Here is a 21165-nt window from a genome sequence, read left to right on the forward strand (position 1 = left end):
TTTTAATTTAGTTTGAACACCCCCTTTCCTGAAAGGCCATATGTGACTGGTTTTGGGTTTTTTTGTTGGGTGTTTTTTTGGGTTTTTTTGTTGTTTTTTTTTTGGTTGGTCCTTTGTTCGTTTGGATCTATTGGTTTTTATTTTGTTTTGGGTTTGTTTGGTTTTTTTTGGGGGGTGGGGTTTTTTTTGGTGTGTGTGTTGGTTGGTTGGTTTTTGGTTTGGTTTGGTTTTTCTTTTAGGGTTTGTTGGGGGTTTTTTTTCCTAAAAAAAAAAAAAAAAACAAAAAAACAAAAAAAAAAAAAAAAAAAAAAAAAAAAAAAAAAAAAAAAAAACAGAAAAAGAAAACCACAGAAAAACCACAAGAAAACCTTTTCTCATCTAAAAAGTACGTTAATGCTTATTCCTTGTCGCATTGTGATACTTCTGACATGTTTACCTTGCAACAAATTCAGGGTGTCATTTGAGTAGAATGCAGAGCAGATGCCAAGGTACCAGTCTGGGAGGGAGCTCGGAGCCTTCTCCCTTTTCTCGGGAGGAGTGGAAATCCAGAAATCCCCGATTTCCCCTGCCTTCAGTAACGGGCTAAGCAGTAACTGTTCCCTTTCCCTCCACGTTCACCCCTGCTTTTGCAGCTCTGCCCCCTGCTCCAGTCCGTGAGGGCACATCATCCACTAACCGGGGTGCGCCATTGTCTTCGCCTGAATGGCAGATTATAAGGTTTGGCCTTTTGGCCATTAAATAGCGGGGGCTTTATTTTTATTTTAGCCACACAACACCAGGGAAAAGAGGTAATTGGATTAAATTGATGTTCTTCCTTCTGGGATTCAGCAAAGCCCACAAACGCCTCCTTAAAGTGATAAAATATCGGGTCGTTTCCAGGACGCGTCTTTCGAAGGAGCTTTTCTCCCCGCACAAAGGCCCGGGAGCCCATCACCCTGCGCCGGGCCAAGTGTGCCCGAGAAGGGCCAGAGGAGGGCTAGGGCGCTCTGCTTGAGAGGGCAAGTGCTTCTGCAGGGCAGGGAACCGCCGCCTGCCCAGACCCCCCTTCTGTAAACACAAAGAAAGAGGGCCTGGGGAATAGAAACCCAAATCCACTTGTAATCGTACAAGAGAATCGGGCGTAATTACTTGAGCAACCTAGATGAAGATTGATGAGGCTTTAAAGCGGCGTTTCGGATCGATCACCCTGCCCTTTGGAGCCTGCAGCCGGGCTTCCCCAGCTCGGATCGGCTCCTTTCCCACCGCCAAGGGAGGGAGGGAAGATGGAGGCGAGACTGGGAGAGCAGCAAGGCAAGCCCGGCGCATGTGATTCCGATCAGCTGACTGAGGTCAAGAGGCTACCTCGGTTTATTAGGAGATGGAAAACAATAAAATGAAAGAAAATAGAGTTTATATCAATATTATGCCGTCCGCCACGCTGGGCTGCTGAAAGCTGTCACTGAAAGTGTGCGTTTTAGCTTCCCCCTGTACGCACAGCAATCCCTGCCTTCCTCTTTATTTATTTTGCAACGTAAATGGCAAAATATTGTGCAATAAGGGCTCAAATTGGGTGTTACAGTAAAGAAAAGCATTAACAACATGACAGTTAGATGCGCCGATACAGGAGTCATTTGGGCTAAGTGAGTAATTTGAAGTGCTGCTTGCAAGAGCTGGTAGTGAAGTGTGCGGACAGTGCTGGGGGAGGAAGAGAGGGCGCATGCCAGGCTGTGGCCCCGGTGCGAGCCGCAGCCCCGGGCTCGGCCGCGCCAGCGCCCGCACGGCGCTGCTGGAGGGGCGAGCGGCCGGGGAAGGCAGCGGGAGGCTCCCGTCTCTCTGCCCTCCGAGCAGGCGTCCCGTTATTGCAAGGGAGATTTTTTTTTCAGCTGCGTAAAACAACCAAACGCTGTTTGGTATCGCCTGAGGTGGCCAGTTTGCCAGTGTCTAAAAGGTGCATCAGTCAGGTGTTGTGCCCAGCTTCTCGACACTGGAGTTTTATTATTTCAGTGCCAGGAGCGTATTTGTACATGCATGTTGCTCTGTGTGTTTATGTAAGTGTATACAAATTATTCCACAGGCTTTCGTGGTTAAATCTAAAAGAATATTTTATATATAATATTTTCTTCGAAGCAAGTAAGCTTCCTAAACACGGCCGCTGTCAGCTTTAACAGAAGATTGCGCTGATATTGAAGATAAGATGGTGAAAAAGCGATCCTCTTGTCTTTTGGATTAAGGAAGGGTTGTTTGGGGTTTTGTTTTCCTGAATTAAAATCTAACACTTTGTGTGGAGAAGGCTGCCTTTTACAATAGGTTTTCCCCATCCCATCTTTTCAATGCCCGTTAAAGCGTCTCGTTAAGGAATATATTTGAGAGAAGTATTGCTACAGTAATTTTAACAGGATAAGCGGCAGCGAGTTGAAACAAAAATTATCTTGCCGTAAATGTATTTAACGATGTTCTAGCCTTTGTGTGCCTGGGTATTGAAATAGGTGGGGAAAAAAACCAAAACCAAAACCAAAAACAAGCAAACAAACAAAAAACCAAAAAACCCAAACACTCAAAACACCTATATTTGGCGTTACTTGTCCGAGTTGACGTCTGGATCCAGAGCTAAAAATCATGCCCCCAGGCCTCGCAGGGTCACTGTGGCGGGCAGGGGCTACGGGCTGCCCTGCCCTGTGCCCCCGGCCCGGCCGGGCCGCCGCGGGGACCCTGGGCTGCCAGATCGAAGCGGTGTGGAACGAGCGGCCGCTATCGCACATTAAACAGTGATGGTGTTAACGAGAAGCAAAAGGGCATGAAAAGAGAGGGGACCTTCTTCTAAGAGGCAGGTATTTTTCACCCTAACCCCTCTGAATTTCGCTGCCGTGATTTATCCCGCAACCGCGGAGCTCACAAACTCGCTTGTGCCCCGGCAGCGGAGTTCAAAGCGCTGGCCGCGGGCAGGAGGGGAATGAACACGGCGTTTACAAACTGGGTTTACGAGGGGGCTCGCCGGGCGCTGGCTTGGCGGAGGGAAGGGCCACCGGGGATGGGCCGACCGGGCGCCTCCAACCTGACGCCGCTGCCCTTGCCTTGCAGGCCCCGTGGTCCTCAGCACGCCGGCACAGCTCATCGCCCCCGTGGTGGTGGCCAAGGGGACGCTCTCCATCACCACCACAGAGATCTACTTCGAGGTGGACGAGGATGACTCGGCCTTCAAGAAGATCGACCCCAAGGTGAGTGCGGCGGGCGCAGTCCCGGTCCCCGGTCCCGGCACACGTGCGCCGGGGCCGCCCCCTCATTCCAAACTCCGCTCCTGTCTGCCGCCTTTCGCTGCATTAACCAAAAAAAAAAAAAAAAAAAAAAAAAAAAAAAAAAAAAAGCGCAATGTATTAATGATGTTAAATCCTCTATTACGGCACTGTGCGCGTTTTCCAGCAGCCTTTCGCGCGGTGCCTTTGTATGAACGTGGTCAGATTTAGTAGTTAAGCCAATTGCTCTGAAATCCCTGGAGGGAGCAGCAGTCCTAGCCCGCAGCCTTCCGGAGACATAGCGGAGGGTTTTACGCCTTTCGAGGTTATCGGAGAATCCCGTTATTTCAAAAACGTTAGTTTCACGTAAGAAAATGAGACGCCGTTTGTAAACACTTTGTAATTGCTGAAATGAAAGTTAATTTTTTTTTTCTGAGCGGAAAAAAAAGAAAAAAGAAAATGGGGGAGGGAGAGTATAGACATGTACCGAAGACTTGGTTCCTGGGAAAGCTCTGTTTTTTTCTGAAGTCATTTACTACTACCAATTCCCCAGCGCCGCCCCCCTTCCCCCTCCCTTCCGTGAAAACCTCCAGCCCAGCCGAAACAGAGCAGGGGTGCGTGACTTGAGCGGAAACCTTTGCGTGGCTTTCTCCCCGAGGGAACGGCGCGGGGGATGCCACGCGGGGGAGGAGGGGGAAGACGGAAGGGACGTGTCTAACAGGGCACTCTTCTCGTCTGCATCTCTTTTTATTCGTATCGCTCTTGCTTTATTTCTTTACTATTGCTCTGGAAAGTGTCGGAAGAAAGGAGATAGGGGAGGTACTTTTACAAAGACCTTGGAGTTTGGGTTTTTTTCATGCAGAAATATTATAAATAATTTCCAAGAAAACTCCTCATCTGAATACGTTTGCAATGAAGTGATTTCTCTTTGGCGAATAATTTGTCAAACTCTGAACTTTCTTTGCAGTGCTGGGGTAAAAAGTTTCTGTCAGAATTTCTGGGCATAGCAGTTTCCTTAAAGTGCACCCTCTGGAAGTAGTTGCTAGTGGGTGTCACACAGGCGATCGGCCTCTTTCAGCACTTGTTGACTGTTAGGACTCTAATCAAAATCCGCGTTGTTGAGTTATGATTTAAAAGCCATTTTAAAGAAATGCATCCTGAGAGGGACCAGGCAGTGCGGTGCAGACAGGCGGCTTTGGATTGCGCGCAGTTTTGTAAGCACGCACGTTATTCCCTCTGAATGCCCTGGGAGCCCAGGGTCTTGATTTCTGGGAGTGCAACTGGCAATCTTATCACATTCGTAACGGATTTGTAGGTCAGAAGTAATATTGTTGTTCACTTTATTGCTGCTGGCTCTCACCTATAAATTTTATTTTCTGCTTTATTAGTACCTGCACCAAATTGCTGGTTTTACCAGGATCGCTGCTTATTCAAAACATTGCTTCACAGATACGTTGTGTTTCCTCAGCTTTGTTCAAAAGCCAGCAGAAACACAACAGCACCGTATAATAAACCCTTCAAAACAGACTTCTTTCCTGGCGGCTGAAAGAGTGTAACTGTATTAATAAGTACGCTGGTGTCTGACAGTTTCTGATGGTGATCTGGAACTAAATTCCAGTGTGTTTGCACAACCACTATTTCCCTATTCTACAAAACTATTCAAAATGATAGTCAGGAGTCTGCCCCTAAGTTTTCTGCATTACAGGATTTAAGCAACTATCCACAGAAAGGCAAAGTACACAAAACATAGCTGCCTCCGGTTTTTCAAGTGGAAAACTTGATCCGGTATTGAAACACTTACCCATATGCATTTTACTTCATTTATTAGCTTGTAATTAAATAAATCAGCAACAGAAATTAAAATCTAAATCACAAAAAGTAATTATCCAGTGTATTTCAAGTGCATTTTCAAATATATAATTCCGATATTCAAGCGTTATTATATAAGCAGAATCCAAATTTCTTTTGAATATATTTAAATAACATTTCAAGTATATTTATGGAATGTTAGAAATAGAACAAGCAATATATATGAAACGAAAAATGTAAACTTGTTAAGTTCAGACACTTCAAAAGACAATTAACAAAAGTACCGTGATAAAATCTACCTTTTTAAATGGTATCTTCTTTTTAGCAGAAAATGTCCTTGAAGTATCCAAAATGGCAATTTAACTTCTGTTCACCAAATCACAAAACACCAACATCCACAATTTCAAAGACAATGTGAGATCACAATATTTGATACAAATTAAAGGGTACATTAGGGTTTGTTCAGGTGGCATATCCAAATAGCTTTTACTCACAGAAGGTTTACATAAAAATACCGGGGTATGTTATAATCCGTTGGTACCGTTTTTAGGCAGAATGGTCACAATCAAATTACGGCCAATTTTCCTTTTCAGGTAGCACACTTTCCTTTTTTGGGGTGGTTTTATTTTTCTTTTTTCTTTCTTTTTTTTTTTCCTTTTTTTTTTTTTTTTTCCCCACGGGGAACTGCAAAACTGTGACGAAGAGGAACGATGCTTGCTGTTCTCATCTGCTTTTCTTTGTGAAGAGCCTAAGCTATATTCATTTTTAAAAGATAATATTATTTGCATTGTCAAGTGGAAATATATGATTTTTCAAACAGGCATCTTAAACTTCATCGGGAAATTAGCAGATTTATCGGTGAGGCCGGTTTTATAGTTGCCCTCTAAAGTTTCTCCAAACTTTTCGGGTTGGTAAGTATTTCCCTAGCCAGTCGCCACGTTTGTTTGGCCGCATTTTCCAGGGCCGAGTGAGGTTTGCCCTGAAAGAGGTCTAAGTTGGGCAAGAAGTAGTGCGGGCACCTCCTGCACTGGAGGCACGAGATGAGCTGCAGTAAAATCCCGTTGAGCCGGTCCCCCAGGCACGACTCGTCCCAGTCCGATTCGCGGGGATGCTTTTCGCATTCGTAGGAAACCAGAGTCTTCATGTGATAATTATTCAGGGGCTGGCCCGGCAGCTCTAGGTGACGGTCCCGTAAGGTTTTGAGGATGGAGAGGCATTTCTTCCTGCAGCCGCCCATCTGCAGTCTGTTCTCAGCTTCCGCGAACTGCAGCACCCAGGCATCGCTCTCGGCCGAGCTCTGCTTGCCGGCCAGAGAGTGGCACTCCTTGGACAAGAGGTTGAAGCCTTCCGCCTTGACCTCCGCCACCCGGTTGGGTCCCGGCCAGGGGATGTGGGGAAGCGGCCAGTGCGCAGCGCTCCGCGGCCAGATCCCCGTGCACTTGAACGCTGGAGTGATCTGCACGACGTACCGATCCCTGATCCTCAGCTTCACTTCGCTGGTGTCCGCCACCATCTTTACCACGTCTCTGTAACTGCACTTATCCACGGCTTGAGCCACCAGAGTCTGGAATCTGGACCGGATTTTGCGAGCGGAGAGGTAGCCAGACGCCGTGATGAACTCCACCCAGAGGGACATGCTCCTCTTGCGCCCGTCGCTTAACTTTAACACAGCGCAGCCCGGCAAGGAGCCGTCGTCCACGAAGTTGAAAACCCCCATTTGGTTCAGATACAGCACGACTTCGAATTCCGTGGGGGAGATGACTTCCAGCCCCTCGTAGCGATTGTCCATCTCGTTCAAGGAACTGATGAAGCGAGGCTCCTGCACCTCCACCTCCTTCAGCACGTCCGACACCACTTTGCAGACTTCTCGGATCGTTTTGGCGATTGCAGCTTTCCTGGCTTGGCATTTCTCATTGTAGTATTTATTCAAATGATACACCAGCTTGGCCTGGGCCGCGATCATGTTGGGGCAGAGATCCGGATTGTATACCGGAGTCTCGCAATAGGCTGTGGGATCCAATGCGGCTGCTAAGGCTGGAGCCAACTTCAGAGGAGAAACAGGCTGCCGCACTCTGAAATGTAACAAATGTTTTTCAAAATGCGCCGGGGCTGCTGCTCCTCAGATGCTCTCTTCCTGCTTTTTTAGATCAGCCGTCTTGAAGTGTGTGTGGCGGGGGGGTGGGGGGGGGGTGGGGGGGGAGGGGGGAGCGGGCGGGGGACTGGAGGGGGCGATATTTTTCCTTCCCCTTTTTTTAAAGGGTCCGTGAGTGAGAGGAAAGCATCGAGAGCAGAACCTTTCCCAGCAGCAAGAAAAAACAAAAGTTGCACTGAGACACAGCGAGGGTTCCAGTAGTCAAAATAATAAAACCTCTTCGTATTTATTTATGTTTTCCCGTAGTAATCACCGTGTGTATGCAGGGCGGTTAATCAGATGGTGGAAAAAAAGTGCCGTGTGTGTATGTCAGAAGAAGCTGGCTGTTGGTTTGTATAAGAGCCCAGATGCACTCGTGTGGAAATTATAAAGGCAGGGCCAGGCAGGCGGGCGGCCAATCGCCACTGGGCTCGTCACTGCAGCCTCTTTCAGCTCAAACCCGGCTAATTAATCCCTCTCTAGGAGATAGATACGTATACACAGCCACACACACACGCACACGCAGGCACTTATAGAAAGGTAGAAGGTTACTGGCTAAAAAGTCGCCCCCGTCCTCTGTACACTCGAGAGAAATGAGAGAATACCTCCTCGAAATCAAGAGAAATCGCTCTCCTTTGGGTGTAACTTGAAGGGTATTGACGTTTCGACAGGACTTGGCAAAACTGTGCCGCTCCGTACTGAATCCCTGCGTGCCTCCTCATGGCCGGGACGTGAATGCAGGTGTATTAATGGGTTTCCATCAACTAGGGAGCTTCAGACCGGGCTCGTTCCGGCAGGAGCACAGGCGTAAATTCATTAACCCTCACTCGGCGTCACATCACGTTGTCCTTTTCCTCCTGATAGTTGTCTGTAACTGCAAGCGAGAAGTAGGTTTGGAATTTTTTTTTTCTCTCGTGAACCGGCCAGTGAACAAGGCAGCGGATTCACGGCAAATTTAGTGTTCTTTGGAATAAAATATTGCTCAGAAGTCCATGATTTGTATTGTTTTAAAGGATCTTCTGACGGTCTCTAATCGATTTTGAGGTTTAATGCATTTCGGCATTGTCTCTGCCTTGCTTTTTGTATTTGTACCTTATGAAGGGAGAATCAATCGCTAAACATATCTGTCAGGTTTATTTCACGTTCCTTCTAAAAATCAAGTAGCAGATACAGACGGTAAATCTCCTTTCCCAATTCTTAGCGTCGTTTTTATATTCTGTATTGTGCTCCGATATGTTGTGAGGAGTGGATGTTCGGCTGCTTTTCGAGACGTACTATAAGTACCTATTAATTTCAAACCTGGAGGATTTATCGTACAGCGAGCTGTGCTAGCAAGCTGCGCTTAGTAAATGTGCACACGGGAGGCACGCTAGCGACTGCAAACATGCTGGCTTGCTTGTCTGACAGTTTGGGGTTTCGCCTGTGTGATGTGTAATTAGCAAATTTCGCCTTCGGTACTTTAAGTGTTAGTAATCGGGACCTTTATTTGCAAATAAGCTGGAGTAGTGAGCTCTTCTGCTTCACAACATTTACTGAGCTTTGCTTCAAGAGAGCTCTAAATTATATATATATATATAACACACAAAAAAACCCTACCAAAGCTTTTGATCGCTTGGAATCTTTAGATTACTGACCGATTACCTTTTCCTAAAGTAACTGTGACGGGCATATCAGTCGCTGAGGAGAAGTCATACCACAAAGAACATTTCACGATATTTATTCAGCGTACGAATGCGACCAACTTTATTGCACATAGCGGAGAATTTGTGACTAGGCGCTTGGCTCCCTCGGTCTAGCGATTATATGGGTGTTCCCCTGCCGCTCCCGAGGAAGCCGACCTGAATCCTTTCCTGCTTATGAGCTGAGCAGTGTTGGGGCTGCCGCTGAAAAGCTGCAGGTGACAGGTCGTCCCCAAAGCAGCTTACCTCTTCTCGGCCGCAGCCCTTGGCCGCCGGGAGAAGGGCGACTGCTTTCTGTGTTTGGGGCGGAGAGGAGCCAGTTTCCTCCCGGGCTTTCTCCCTCCTCCGCTTAGTTTCCCGGCCGGGACACGCGTGCCTCCCCCCGGCGCGGTGGGTCCGGCGGCGGCGGCACCGAGCGCCGGTCCCGGAGCCTGCCGAGCGGCCGCCGAGGAGCACTGCCGCCGTCCCTGCGCCGGGCCCGGGGCTGCCGCCTCCCTCCCTCTCTCCTCCCCCGCGGGGCGGTGGCGTGCACGGCCGCGGCGCTGCGGGCTCCGGCTGCCCCAGGCTTCCCGGAGCAGGCGCGTCCAGGAGTTCGGGCTGGCTCCGGGGGGACAGGCGGGCGCCTCCCCGCCGCTCCTACCGGCGGCTGCGCGGGCAACCTGCTCGGCGGCGGGGCCGCGGCGGGGGCGAAGGTCGGCCCTCTGCCCTCTTCCCCCTTCCGCGGGGGCCGGCGCACGCAGAGCCAGCTCGGCGGCACCGCCACCGGCCCGGGCGGCGGGCGGGGAGGGGGAGGCACCTCTCCGGGCCGACATATCCCGCCCCACTGCCCCAGGATGGGGCCCGGCACGACCCAGCCCGCCCCTCCGGGCCGCGGGCGATGCCGATCGCGCCGTGCCCTCAGACCCGGGGCAGCGTTGGCCGCAGCAGGGCACGGCTGGGCCGTGACAGGAAGGAAAAGCGGTCCAGTTGGGACCGACTGGTGCGGGGGAAGGCCCCCGGCAGCCCCAGTCCAGCCCCGGTTCCCGCCCAGTCCGGGCGGCGGCCGCTGGTCCCGGAGCCGTCCGGCTCGAAACCGCCGGCGCTGCCGTGTCGGGGGCCGCTGCTTTGGGATGGAAATGTCAAAGAGCCCCTTTCTCGCAGGGTCACAGACCAGCGCCGGGTAAAACTGAAAGTTACAGCGGGCGGACAAAAGGTTGTCCCTTCCTCCCTTTCCGCCGAGGGAACAGCCCTTTCCTGCGGTGGGGGCACCCCGCGTCTTCCCAGAGATGCAGGAGCCTCAGAGCTGCACGTTAGCGATGGGGATGTTCCGGGCCAGGTTTTGCTTATTTTTGCCCCCTGGTTTTTAGCTTGACAATTCCAGTTGCCAAAGGCAAAATGGAAAGGTCGTACCTTTAAGCTGTCAGAAGTTGTAACATTCATAACGTGGCAAACTTAATTTAAACAAAAATTACGTCTCAGATACTAAAGCAAGAGTTTTCAATGTGTAGTGCTAAGATTAAGCTATGATATCAAGTAATGCAGGTTATACGTATTTCTTGTATCTCGGTGGCTATGAGAAATACTAGATTTAGGCTTGACTGAGTGATGTTTAACATTGAAGGTCGCTATTAATTCCTCTCCATCATTTTGTTTCACACCAAACATTTAATAGTTTAAAAAATTGTATATTTAGGCATCACGGACATCGCTGAAACATAACTGTTGAAGTGACCCAATCGTTTAACATGACAAGAAGTCAGTTTGGGTTAGACGTCAAAAATTATTATCTATATGACTACATATGATGTAAAAATATAAATATTTTTCAAAGCTTCTGACCACTTGCTGCAGTTAATTTTTTCTCTGTAGTTATTAATGCGTCTTTGGTAAACTACAAAAAGAACACCTTTTTGGCAATGACTTTTATTTCTACCGGGTTTATTGAGTATTAAGTTGTTTTGGAAAATTGGGATTAAAGTCACCTCATTAAAATGATGATTGATCATTTGTACTGATAATGGTACCATATGATATTGGTGACTTTTACCAAATTGCTGTTTTCCAGATATTTCCCCTAATTAGGGGGTACTATAACACTATTTGTTGAGCTCTGCTTGTTATTTCAAATCTTTCAAACTACATTGCCTTGACATGTAGTGCTCATGTTAGCCAAAAAGCCAAATGGTGTTGAAAGTCTTTGTATTCGCCCACGTCCCCAAATCGCAATTTTGAAAAAAAAAAGAAAAAAAGAAAAAAATATTTCAATACATATAAATTTAACCAATAATTTCTTTTTCATATGGTGAAAAGTATGAGTTAAAATGCACATGCAGATGCCTATCTACACAAAGGGCTTGCATGGATATCACTTTATATTTCTTATTATATAGTGATAGTTCTTCCACACACAACTGCTCATGAATTTTAAAGTTTTATTTTTTAATATCTGCCAATTGCACTAGGGAGGTAGGAAGAAAAAAAATGAAGCTGAGTTGATTAAATTATTTATCCCAACTGCTGAAGTGAGTTTGAAGGCTCATTGAATGTATCTGATTTCTTGGCTCCTCTTTCTCCCCTTCCCCCCTCAACTCTTCCTGGTTATTTCATCCATATCATCCTGCCAGCAACAATAAATTCACTTTTTTTGTTTTCAAGTAAGAAAACTAAAGACAGATATTTGTGCTGGGTTTGCTATGTGTGTCACATTTTATAAAATAGGCAGCATCTTTTTTTTTTTGTGATAGAAGTTGACGGTACCTTCAGTTTTCTGCATTCTTATTTTGTAGTTTACTTTTTACTTCCACTTTCAAATTTAGGAACAAATGAAAAGTTTAAATGTAAGTTGGTATAATGTTTGCAAAATTGCAATTTTAATAAATTTATACACTTCATTTCTAAAATTTGTGGGTATCAAGTTCTGTATATTTTGGTACACAAGCATTATTCCTCTGTTGTGAACAGCTTCCTGCAAGTGGTCTTTTGGTGGGGTTTTTTTGGGAAATTATGGCATAGTTCCTCTTACAGTATACAATTGCCATTCATTAGTGTTTAACTTAATGTATGTATTTGCTTCCTCTTAAAAATTAAAGAAAAACATGAAGAGAGTTTGCATTACAGTTGAACTTGGTATCCTAGGTCTTATGGATGAACTGTTAATGCTTTAAATTCCTCTAATCTGCAATCTGTTAAGGGAAAAAACAGTAATTGATTTGTTTTCTCTAAAATGTTATGTCTCAAAAGTAAACACGGAGCTTGCACAACTGTGATTTTGGCTAGAACTGCAGAAACATGTAAGCAGGAAAAAAATGCAGTGAATTATTCATTTGGTTCACTTATCCATCAGCTTCTTCAAATCCAGACATTCCTTATAGTACAGCACTTTATTTAAGTACTCCAGCATTGGGTTGGTGGGTTTTTTTTTGTTTGTTTGTTTTTTTTAAGATCTCTAGCTTGCAGAATGTTCTTTTTTTTGCTGAACTGCTAGAGTAGTGCAGAATCAGTAGGGATTAGCGCCTTTTAATCTACTACATCTGTAGTGGTTCATCCAACACTGCAGAACTCTCATTACTCTCTATTGCTGGTTACGATTAAGTGACTGAAAATATTGAATGTTGCCCTTGAAAATAAAGCTGTATGTGTTGGATGAGTAACTTCTGAAGACTTTGTGTCTAAACTAATCTTCCCTCTCAGTAACTTTAGCCCTGGAGTATGAGAGAGGACTTAGAATGTTAGAAAATGTACGTTGAAATTGAAGTATGGGAGCATTTGAAATGCATCATTATATGAATTATGGCATTGCATGATATGCTGTGTCTTAGGAATAACTCAGCGTCTTCTTGGCCCAGTCAAAATGGGAGGGTGCTGTGTCTTGAAGTCTTGAACATATTTTTGTGGCTGGTGCTTTTCTGTAAACTGGTTTCATACTGACCAGCAAACTAAACTGCATCATCCCGTTGGTAGCTGCTGAAGATACTGAAATTAGCAGAAGATGTTGCTTAACACCATTGAACACTGGCCAATAGGAAGTTATAAGTAAGCACCTTTTTTTTTTTTTTTTTTTTTTTTTTTTTTTTTTTTTTTTTTTTTTTTGGTATACATTTGGTCATATTATGTGTTTACTGCTAATTTTTATGCTGCCAATATTTTGGGCATCTTATGTCCCTCCAACTCAAAATGAAACTTTGTTCTCTCTCTTTACAATTACATGCATATGGTAAATTACCAGTGTAACTCATTTTGTCTTGATTTAGCTATGAAAGGACATACCTAACATATTTCAATGCAGACTTCTAGTTTTAATGTAGTGTATAGCTCTCCAGTATTTTCTTTCCAAATAACGGTGGAGGGAGGAGTTGAGTGAGTTGGTCGTAAGTGATTAATACATTTCGTTGAACCTTATGAAGGCCCTGATCCTGAAAATAACTGCCTGTGCGCTTCACTGTGAGCCTAAAAGCACCCCTGACATCATGGGCAGGATCAGGGCCAAAACACTTGGAGGTTCACATTTGAAGAGGATGACATACAGTGAGCCTCTAAAATATCTAATGTATCGAATGCATGTGTTGGTGAGGAAATACATTTTTGGCCCAAATATCTGCACTTCTGTCAAGCAGCACTTCCCTATTAATTTCATTGTGCTTCAGCCATAGTGTTAAAATAGCTTCTTGAGAAAGGACATTGCTGTTTTGTCCATATTTTAACAACATGCTCTCACAAAACTCGCCTTCCGCCCCCCCCCCCCCCCCCCCCCCCCCCAGTACACTCTAAAACCCTTCTGAGGAGGGTGAGGTTATTCAGAGAAACACATGAAAGATTATGCCTTCAGAATCTTCATTATAACTATATTTTTTAATCTACTTTCACGTATTCAGGACTGTTTCTAAACTCCCAAAAGCTACAGAGTTTTTTAGCAGTCTTAAATATAAGCAACCTATTTGCTAAGAATACTTATTGTTCCTAAAAATATCCTAACTATAACTATAATAGAAACATGTCAACCAACTAATTATTTAAGAAAGAAGAGGTGAGTTCTTCCCAGGAAAAACATGATACTGAGATCTTTTGGCCTTTAAAATATTTTCCCACCACCACTCTGAACTTTTTTTTTTTTTTTAACAGGTGGAACATTGTCATTGTAGAACAAAGTATTTTATCTAGGGGAAATTTGAGCCTCTTATTAAGAGCAGCAAATCACTCCTGTTGCCCCCTTACTTGAATTCGAAAATTTAACTTACATCACCTACTTTTTCCTGCCAGTTTTTAGGCCAGCTCTAGGACAGAATATAAAGAAGTGGATCCTTTGTGGCATAGTGCTGGTGTCCTTGAAATGAGAAAGGCTATAGAAATAGCATGTAGTCTTGTAATTTCATAAATATCCAATCAAATTGTTGAAAGAGAAATATTAGCTTGTGGAAATACCTGTTTATCTGAAACGAAAAGTACTATCCATTTTTCTTGAGAATTGAAATAGGTCTTGCCTTTTAGACAGTTATCATTTATAATATATTAGTGACATTGAAAAAGAGATTAAAAATTACAGTGTATGTGTTAAGGTAGTGACACTGTTGTCTCTTAAGACTCCTTAGTTTTAGATGAGGCAAAGGAGATATCTTTATGACTTCACATTTATGAATCTTATTTATTTACTGTTTCAGTTGATGCAAAATAATTATATTGTAAAACTAAAGGAAAGTTTAAGGGGAAAAATTGTGGGGTTTTACTTTTTTTAACATCAGGAGTGATTTTAATGGGGTTATGCAGTGTATACAGGCCTACTAAGAGAGAAGTTACTGTGATCAATATAGTTCTATCTTATTTTCAGTAAATATTTTACCATTTCTATTTCTTGTTTTCTTATAAAAATTACTTCCAGGAAAAAACTGGCTTCCAATTTCACTTCATTTTTTTAAACTTATCTAAAGGAACAATTAATAAGTGCAGAATTCTAACTAGCCCTCTGAAGCACAGACGAGTACATGGCATATGCTAGGCTATGCTATAATGCTTGCCATTTTCACCTACACTTCAAGACATTGCTTCTTTAAATGACAGCAAGTATGTTGGACAACAGTTTTCTCATTATATTCTGTGAGTACATTCATTTTGTATTATTAGTCCTTAATTGTAAAGATGAAATAATATAACCATTTATCTTGGCAAGCCCATGATTTATAATCTGTACATTGGAAAACTGCGTGGATCTACATGGGTGTTTTCTTCTGTATGTATATTTAGATTTTTGACACAGGGGATGAGAAGAAAGTTTTTAGGCTAAATCTATGGCTAACCTAACCCACCCTTTGTAGGCAACCTGGATCTCAACATGGTAAAAAAAGTCCTCTCTATCCCCACCCCCCCAAAATTCAGTTCTTCATTTGTTTTGTTCACCACGCTGCATTAACACGGTTTTCCCTTGTGTGCATCTGCCAGTGTACAATTTAGCCACGGGCATCTGTAGACCTTGTGGTGATCAGTATTGCAGGCAAAAGCCATATGTGTTTAAATAAAAAAAAAAATCTCTTTATTTCATTTGCTGTTTTAACTGGATGGATAACTTCTGTGCCTCAAGACAGAGGAAGAGAAAATACAGAAATAATTAATTGCCTCTATTCTTGAGGCAGTTTCATTTTCCCTCTCCAATATGGAATGCTTGTCAGCTTCCCTGATAAATGACTGCATGTATTTGCATAGATTTTACATTAACACAAAAATTAGTTTTATTTGTGAAATACTATTTTACATAATAATGCAAAGTCTAGCATTGCGGATTATGTTTCCAAACTTGAGAGACTGTGGAGAAATGAGGGGGTTTTTTATGTTTGCTTTTTAATTTTTTTTTCTTTTGTTTTTTTTGCTAGTTGGTTGTTTTGCTGTTTTTTTTTTTTTTTCTTTTGTTTGTTTGTTTCATGTCAAGGTATATTAATTTTTAGTTTTGTATTTTGTTTTTGTGAAAACAACAAAGTCAGGATCTCGTAATGTTTATAGACCATTTATTCAGTCTTTTATAGATTGAATTATCGATGGTGGTATGAAAACAACTTTTTTCATAGACTTCTAACCCATTCCATTTATTAAATATGAATACATTTGCAAAATTTCATGGAACTGTTTTTAAAAACAAAAATTACATCAAATTTAGCTATTAAATACATCATGAGAATATACTTTAAGTTTTTAAAGCTGCTATTAAAATACTGCTCCATCAGGTATTCTTTCACAGCATTAATGTACTGCATTTGCTTATATGCCAGTGTAGGACCATTTTTTCCCTATATCTAATAACCTGTCTGTTTTAAGCAATTAGGCACTCCTAGCTTGGAGTGACAGTACTATACCTCTAGTTAAAAACTGTATTTTATTCACTATTTGTCATGTCCATAAATAAAATCTACAAATCAATCAGTCTGAAATATCTCTGAAGGAAAATATACTGCCCTAATTTTAAGCCAATTGTAGTTATTTTCAAGTGACATCAATTGGATATTTGCTCATAGAATAAACCTGGTGTCTTGTTGTTTAAAGGCAACTGCTAATTGTATATCAGCCAGTTCTCCATGCTGAAAAAAATACAGATGCATTCACTGTTGTTATTTCATGCTCTATAAGAAGAAGAAAATACTGCTCCTTATGAAACATGCTATACTTGATGGCAACTTAAGGCAAGAGAGTGCCTTTGCCACTTCTTAAATCTGGGACACCCTAGGTGCCAGCTGTCACTGCTCAGCTAATGATGACAAATGCCCCTCTCTATGCAGATTGCAGAGCTTGCAGGCTTCTATGAAAGGCAGTCAGATTACCTTTCTTCAGATAGTAACTTAACCTTTTAAACTCAAGTGTCAGAATGAAATTATTAGCTGGGATAGTTTCAATATCTGTTTCTTTATAAAGGGGGAAAAAATGAAAAGGGAAGGCAGTGACTTCAAATAATATCATAGCACTCCTATTCACAAATGGTTTTTGCTTCTCTGATCTTTTAAAAATAGGAAATTGCTGCCACTGTGGCTGTGAGCACTCTGTGGAGTTTGCTGGCGTTGAATGCATGAATGCTGAAGCTGACCTCTCAGTTGCACTACACAGAAACGGGGCCAAGTGGGACAAATTCTGTCCTTGCTTACATCCCACCCAGTGTTAGTGATGCACAGATCTGACAGATCACAGGTTAATGGATGCTATTTGTAATAGACCTTAATTGATCTTAGGTATTGCGGATATACTCAGCTCTCTCTGTGGCAGTTCATGTTACCACTCTAAGTCTATGAACTTCAGCTAGATTCCACTCCGTCTAACTGGGTATCTATTTTGTGGGCAAGAGTGGTTTCACAGAACTCAGTGTCATGTGGTTAATATTGCTAATTTAAATATATTCTACAGTTAGAAGTTTGGAGTTACTTCCTGGGTTGTCTTGAAAGTAGCTAACAGATGTGGAGATGTTACATAGTTCCTTAACAGCAGGTCAGAAACATAACACAGTACAAGCACTGAATATGCCACCTGAAGGTGCAGGGTACTTTTTGAGTGTGTTCATGTATATCTGTCTGTGTTTTTCTGTGAGTCTATTTCCATGTGTTCATACACTTGAATACAAAAGTAAATAGGCATAGGTGCAGTCATGTCAGTATGTGTACACGTGTGCTATCCTACACGTGTAACATCCAAACAATATATGTGTGTCCATTTCTATATTAAAATGCTGATGTAAATGATCATGTTTAACTAGAACATTATATTTGCCATTAAATTAGTCTTTGCAGTGAACTGCATATGAATAACATTGAGCCTTTGAGCTAGAGCTGATTCTTCTTACAGTAAACAAATACTTATACCAGTATTTTTCAGGAACACATCTCCACAGCAGTGGGCAATAATAGAAAACTATAGAAACTATAAACTTGTAATGGGATGACCTGGAATATTATGCTATATGGATGGAAAGAAGTAAATAATGAGGATAGGAGGAATGTCTCAGACAAAAAAAGTTATTATGATTTACAGAAAGGACAGGTTTACAGAGAAAGTTAAGATGAACGTTGCAATAATTGCAATGTGGTTGATTCTATAGTAGTGATTAAAGGAAAGGTAACCTGATTCATGAACGTAATATTAATTAATATTATTTTCTCCAGAAAATAATAGATCTGATTGCTGATATGGGTGTTCTCAAAGAGCTTCAGTCAGCTGAAGCTTTTGGTTATTACCTCTTTTGGTGATACAATGTGTGAAAGGGAGATGGTGGTTAATACTATATTAGAAATGGTTTTTGTTGAAGGTTGGGGATGAGTGTTTGTTTTTGCCTAAGACTGCTGAATTTAACATCCTGTCTTGTTTTGTTGCACTTTGTTTCTTTTCTGTAAGTCAATATGTTCAAAGTATTTAAAACTATACATTTTATTATTTTTAGCAAGAGTAGCACAATCTGGGAAATGAAAAAGACAAAGATCTAGTGTTTCATACTCAGCTTTCTCAGCTTGTTGGTTGAATAGGCATCAAATGAAGTCCAATGCCTGTACAAAAGAAATGTTCCTTGTTTGGATTTGCCCCATCTGTGTCATCTGGTGGCTTATGCAATAGGAGGTGTTATCACATGAATCCAAATGCACAAGCCAGTTGTTTTATGGACTCTTTCTGTGCTTGGAGGAGTTTATAAGTTGCCCACTCTATTGTGTGTCACTCCCAGATGACACGTGTGCATTCTGCTGAGCATATTTTGGGGGTAATTATAACTAATGAAGCCTGGTACACAGCTTGTTCACAGAGTGATTTATTCTGCTCCTGTCTGATTCCTGAGAGTTCTGTAAAATGGTTATATTGTGCCCTCCACTTTGGACATGTATGGGAGCATGTGGTATTGAGTCCATCAGAGAAAATTTGCTATTCAGTGTACCATAGACTAATTACAAAGATATTGGCTGGCTACATCTGTTTAAAAATATAGAGTCAGATTGAAATTATAAATGGGATCTGTAACTTTAGGGATATTGACTTTTTTTATGGCTCTTGTTTAGTCATTTACTCTTTCCAGACTTGCAGTAGCCCACTTAGATGTACTGCTGGTAAATGGCTCAGAGTTTCTCTGAACCTCATAAGCTGAGGTTAGGTTACTTTCATACCTTTTAGCAAAGCAGATTTTATTATGCAATCTGAGTTTTGATAGGTGGTGATACTTTATGGAAAGACGGATTTAAAAGTTGGAAGAAAATACCTTGTAGCTTTGCTGGTTTCGTAAAGCAACAACAACAAAAATTCATTACAGAAGCCTGTGTGTCAACTTTTATTTAACCTTAGGTCTATCATTCTCACCCTAATTTATCTTGACTTACTAGTCTCTCAGGCAAGTAAATCCAGTGATATTAGTGGAACTCATCTACTTTTTTTTTTTGCCAGGACGATTCTAAAAATCTTTTTTCGAAAATGCTAACATGCCTATGAAATCACAGAGTAATGGTGAGTGCAGAAGCATCAGGGTTTGTCACTTCATCTACCAGATTCACAGTTATTCAAGGAGGCTGGATGTTTTTATAAGTATCTTGACATCAGTGTTCAGTAATAATTCAATAATTTAATAATTCTTGAATTATGTCTGCAGTTATATCATTTTCTTTTCTCTTCATCCCTAACTTTGTATTGAGATTTGAAAGAGTTTTGCATTTTTTTCAGTACTTCAACAAAATTTTCTTACTTTCTTTAAAAAAAAGGGAGATGTTAAAAGTTATAATACTGCTTGCAGGAATGGGAGAAAGAATAAATACTTATTTTGGTATACATTTATTAAAAGTATTTTGTAAGGTGGGAAAACAACTGACTAGAAAATAAAGTTCACATCCTTCTTGCTGCGTGAGTAGAAAAAATGATGTTACTAAGAATGAGTTATTGTTTGAATCTGTTTTTGTGAAAACAACCTGGGATGTCTCAAGACAACATTAGCAGCATTGGGGGTGAGAAGTCCTCCTCTAGTTCTGAGGAGCGAATAGTGTAAGATAACATTCCTTAGCTATCATGTTAGGCAAGAGGATGTGGTCACTGGCAGGCCTGTGCCCTAACCTGTCCCAGTGGTGAAGCTGATAGTATTGATAGCAGTTTTTAAAATCAGTAGGATTTTAAATCACTGGGAAGGGAAACAAAATAGAATTTCCACCTATTTTTTATCTTGATAACCACAAAGATAAAAGTGTTAGAAGGTCTGATGATGGTTTGATTTTTTTTTCTAAATTTGTGTGGGTTGCAGTGTTATGTACCCAAGATAATAGCCATCAGAAGGTAAAAGTGATGTTTGTATATGATGAGTGTGGCTCTACCTGTATATAATATGTGTGTTGAAACATACAATTTGGAAACTGGCTGGTTTGCTGAGAACAATTGTATCATAAAGTAGCAGTTATTCTCCACTTGTTTAAAATAAGCAGAATTTGGTTTTGGTCTTTATGCTTTGTTCAGAACTTCCTCCATGTACAAAAGTTCTGAGGACAGTTTTTACATGATGATTTATAGTGATATGAAATATGACCTGGGTTTGACTTCTCTGATGGTACAGTTGTTATAGGTTTTGACTTTAGGATGAAGCACATAATATCTGGTTACCGTGCCAGATATTACAAGAGGCCTGCTAAATTGTCATCACTACTTATATTTGAAATTCTTATATAGGATACATGTCACAGATGAAAGCAAGGATTTTGTGTGTTTTGTAAAGGACTGTGACAAAGTACTATGACTGGTATATTAGAACATGAGTGCCTAAAAATGAGCAGTTGTTTTCCATGGAGAAATATTGTCACAAATTTAAAGTCTAGTTAACTGGAATTATGGGCTTGTGCTATTCAAATATTCAGTTTTCAGGTGTGGTGTTGGCTGCTAAGTAATCTACTCATGTTTAGTCAGAGTACACCTGTTCTATAGAATTTTAAACATGTAATAAAATATTTAAGACTAATGGTCCAAATCAAGCACTAGCTAAAACGATGACACTAATTACATCAGATGTAGTTGGGTCAGTGAAACTTACATGTCAGTCATTCTTTTGCACTGACTAAACTTTCATGTGGGAACTCATGTCTTAGTTGGCCTCTGGAAGAATTTGTTTCAGAGCAGAGTACACTCTGCCTTCCAAAAACTAGGAACTGCAGCTGTAGTTGCATTCTCTGTACTATTTTGCTTCCATCTGTAAGCAACATTCATTTTATTTCCATTTTTCTGCTACTTTACATGAATTTTGTGACAGAAATTACTATTTAAGTCACCTTGATTCTAGAAACTTCTTCATGCTCTGCCATGCTATGGCTAGTGAATATGATATTCTTATCAGGTATGGGTAGATGAAAATAGTTTTTCATATGAGTATTTAGGAAGTAGTAGTGAAGTAGTA

General features: G+C 42.0%; 2 protein-coding genes across 7 annotated transcripts in view; one reads left to right on the top strand and one right to left on the bottom strand.

The window, feature by feature from the left end:
• The window catches only part of NBEA (neurobeachin), a 458833-nt gene that overhangs the window by 307332 nt on the left and 130336 nt on the right, over nt 1-21165 (top strand). For all 6 annotated transcript variants that reach the window (XM_066176003.1, XM_066175999.1, XM_066176000.1 and 3 more), the window contains one exon: nt 3058-3194. In XM_066176003.1, coding sequence (XP_066032100.1) covers nt 3058-3194 — 137 coding nt within the window. The remainder of the gene's footprint in view (nt 1-3057; nt 3195-21165) is intronic.
• MAB21L1 (mab-21 like 1) lies at nt 4951-7178 on the bottom strand. Its single transcript, XM_066176005.1, has one exon. It carries the CDS (start codon nt 6979-6981, stop codon nt 5902-5904), a length of 1080 nt encoding a protein of 359 aa, XP_066032102.1. The 5' UTR covers nt 6982-7178; the 3' UTR covers nt 4951-5901.

Source organism: Chamaea fasciata, unplaced genomic scaffold, assembly GCF_029207755.1.
Source record: "Chamaea fasciata isolate MVZ Bird 193981 ecotype frontalis unplaced genomic scaffold, bChaFas1.0.hap1 SCAF_2, whole genome shotgun sequence".
NCBI classification, from domain to species: Eukaryota; Metazoa; Chordata; class Aves; order Passeriformes; family Sylviidae; genus Chamaea; species Chamaea fasciata.

Coding starts and splice junctions, on each gene's coding strand:
- MAB21L1 (XM_066176005.1), bottom strand. CDS start 6,981: ATGATCGCGGCCCAGGCCAAGCTGGTGTATCATTTGAATAAATACTAC.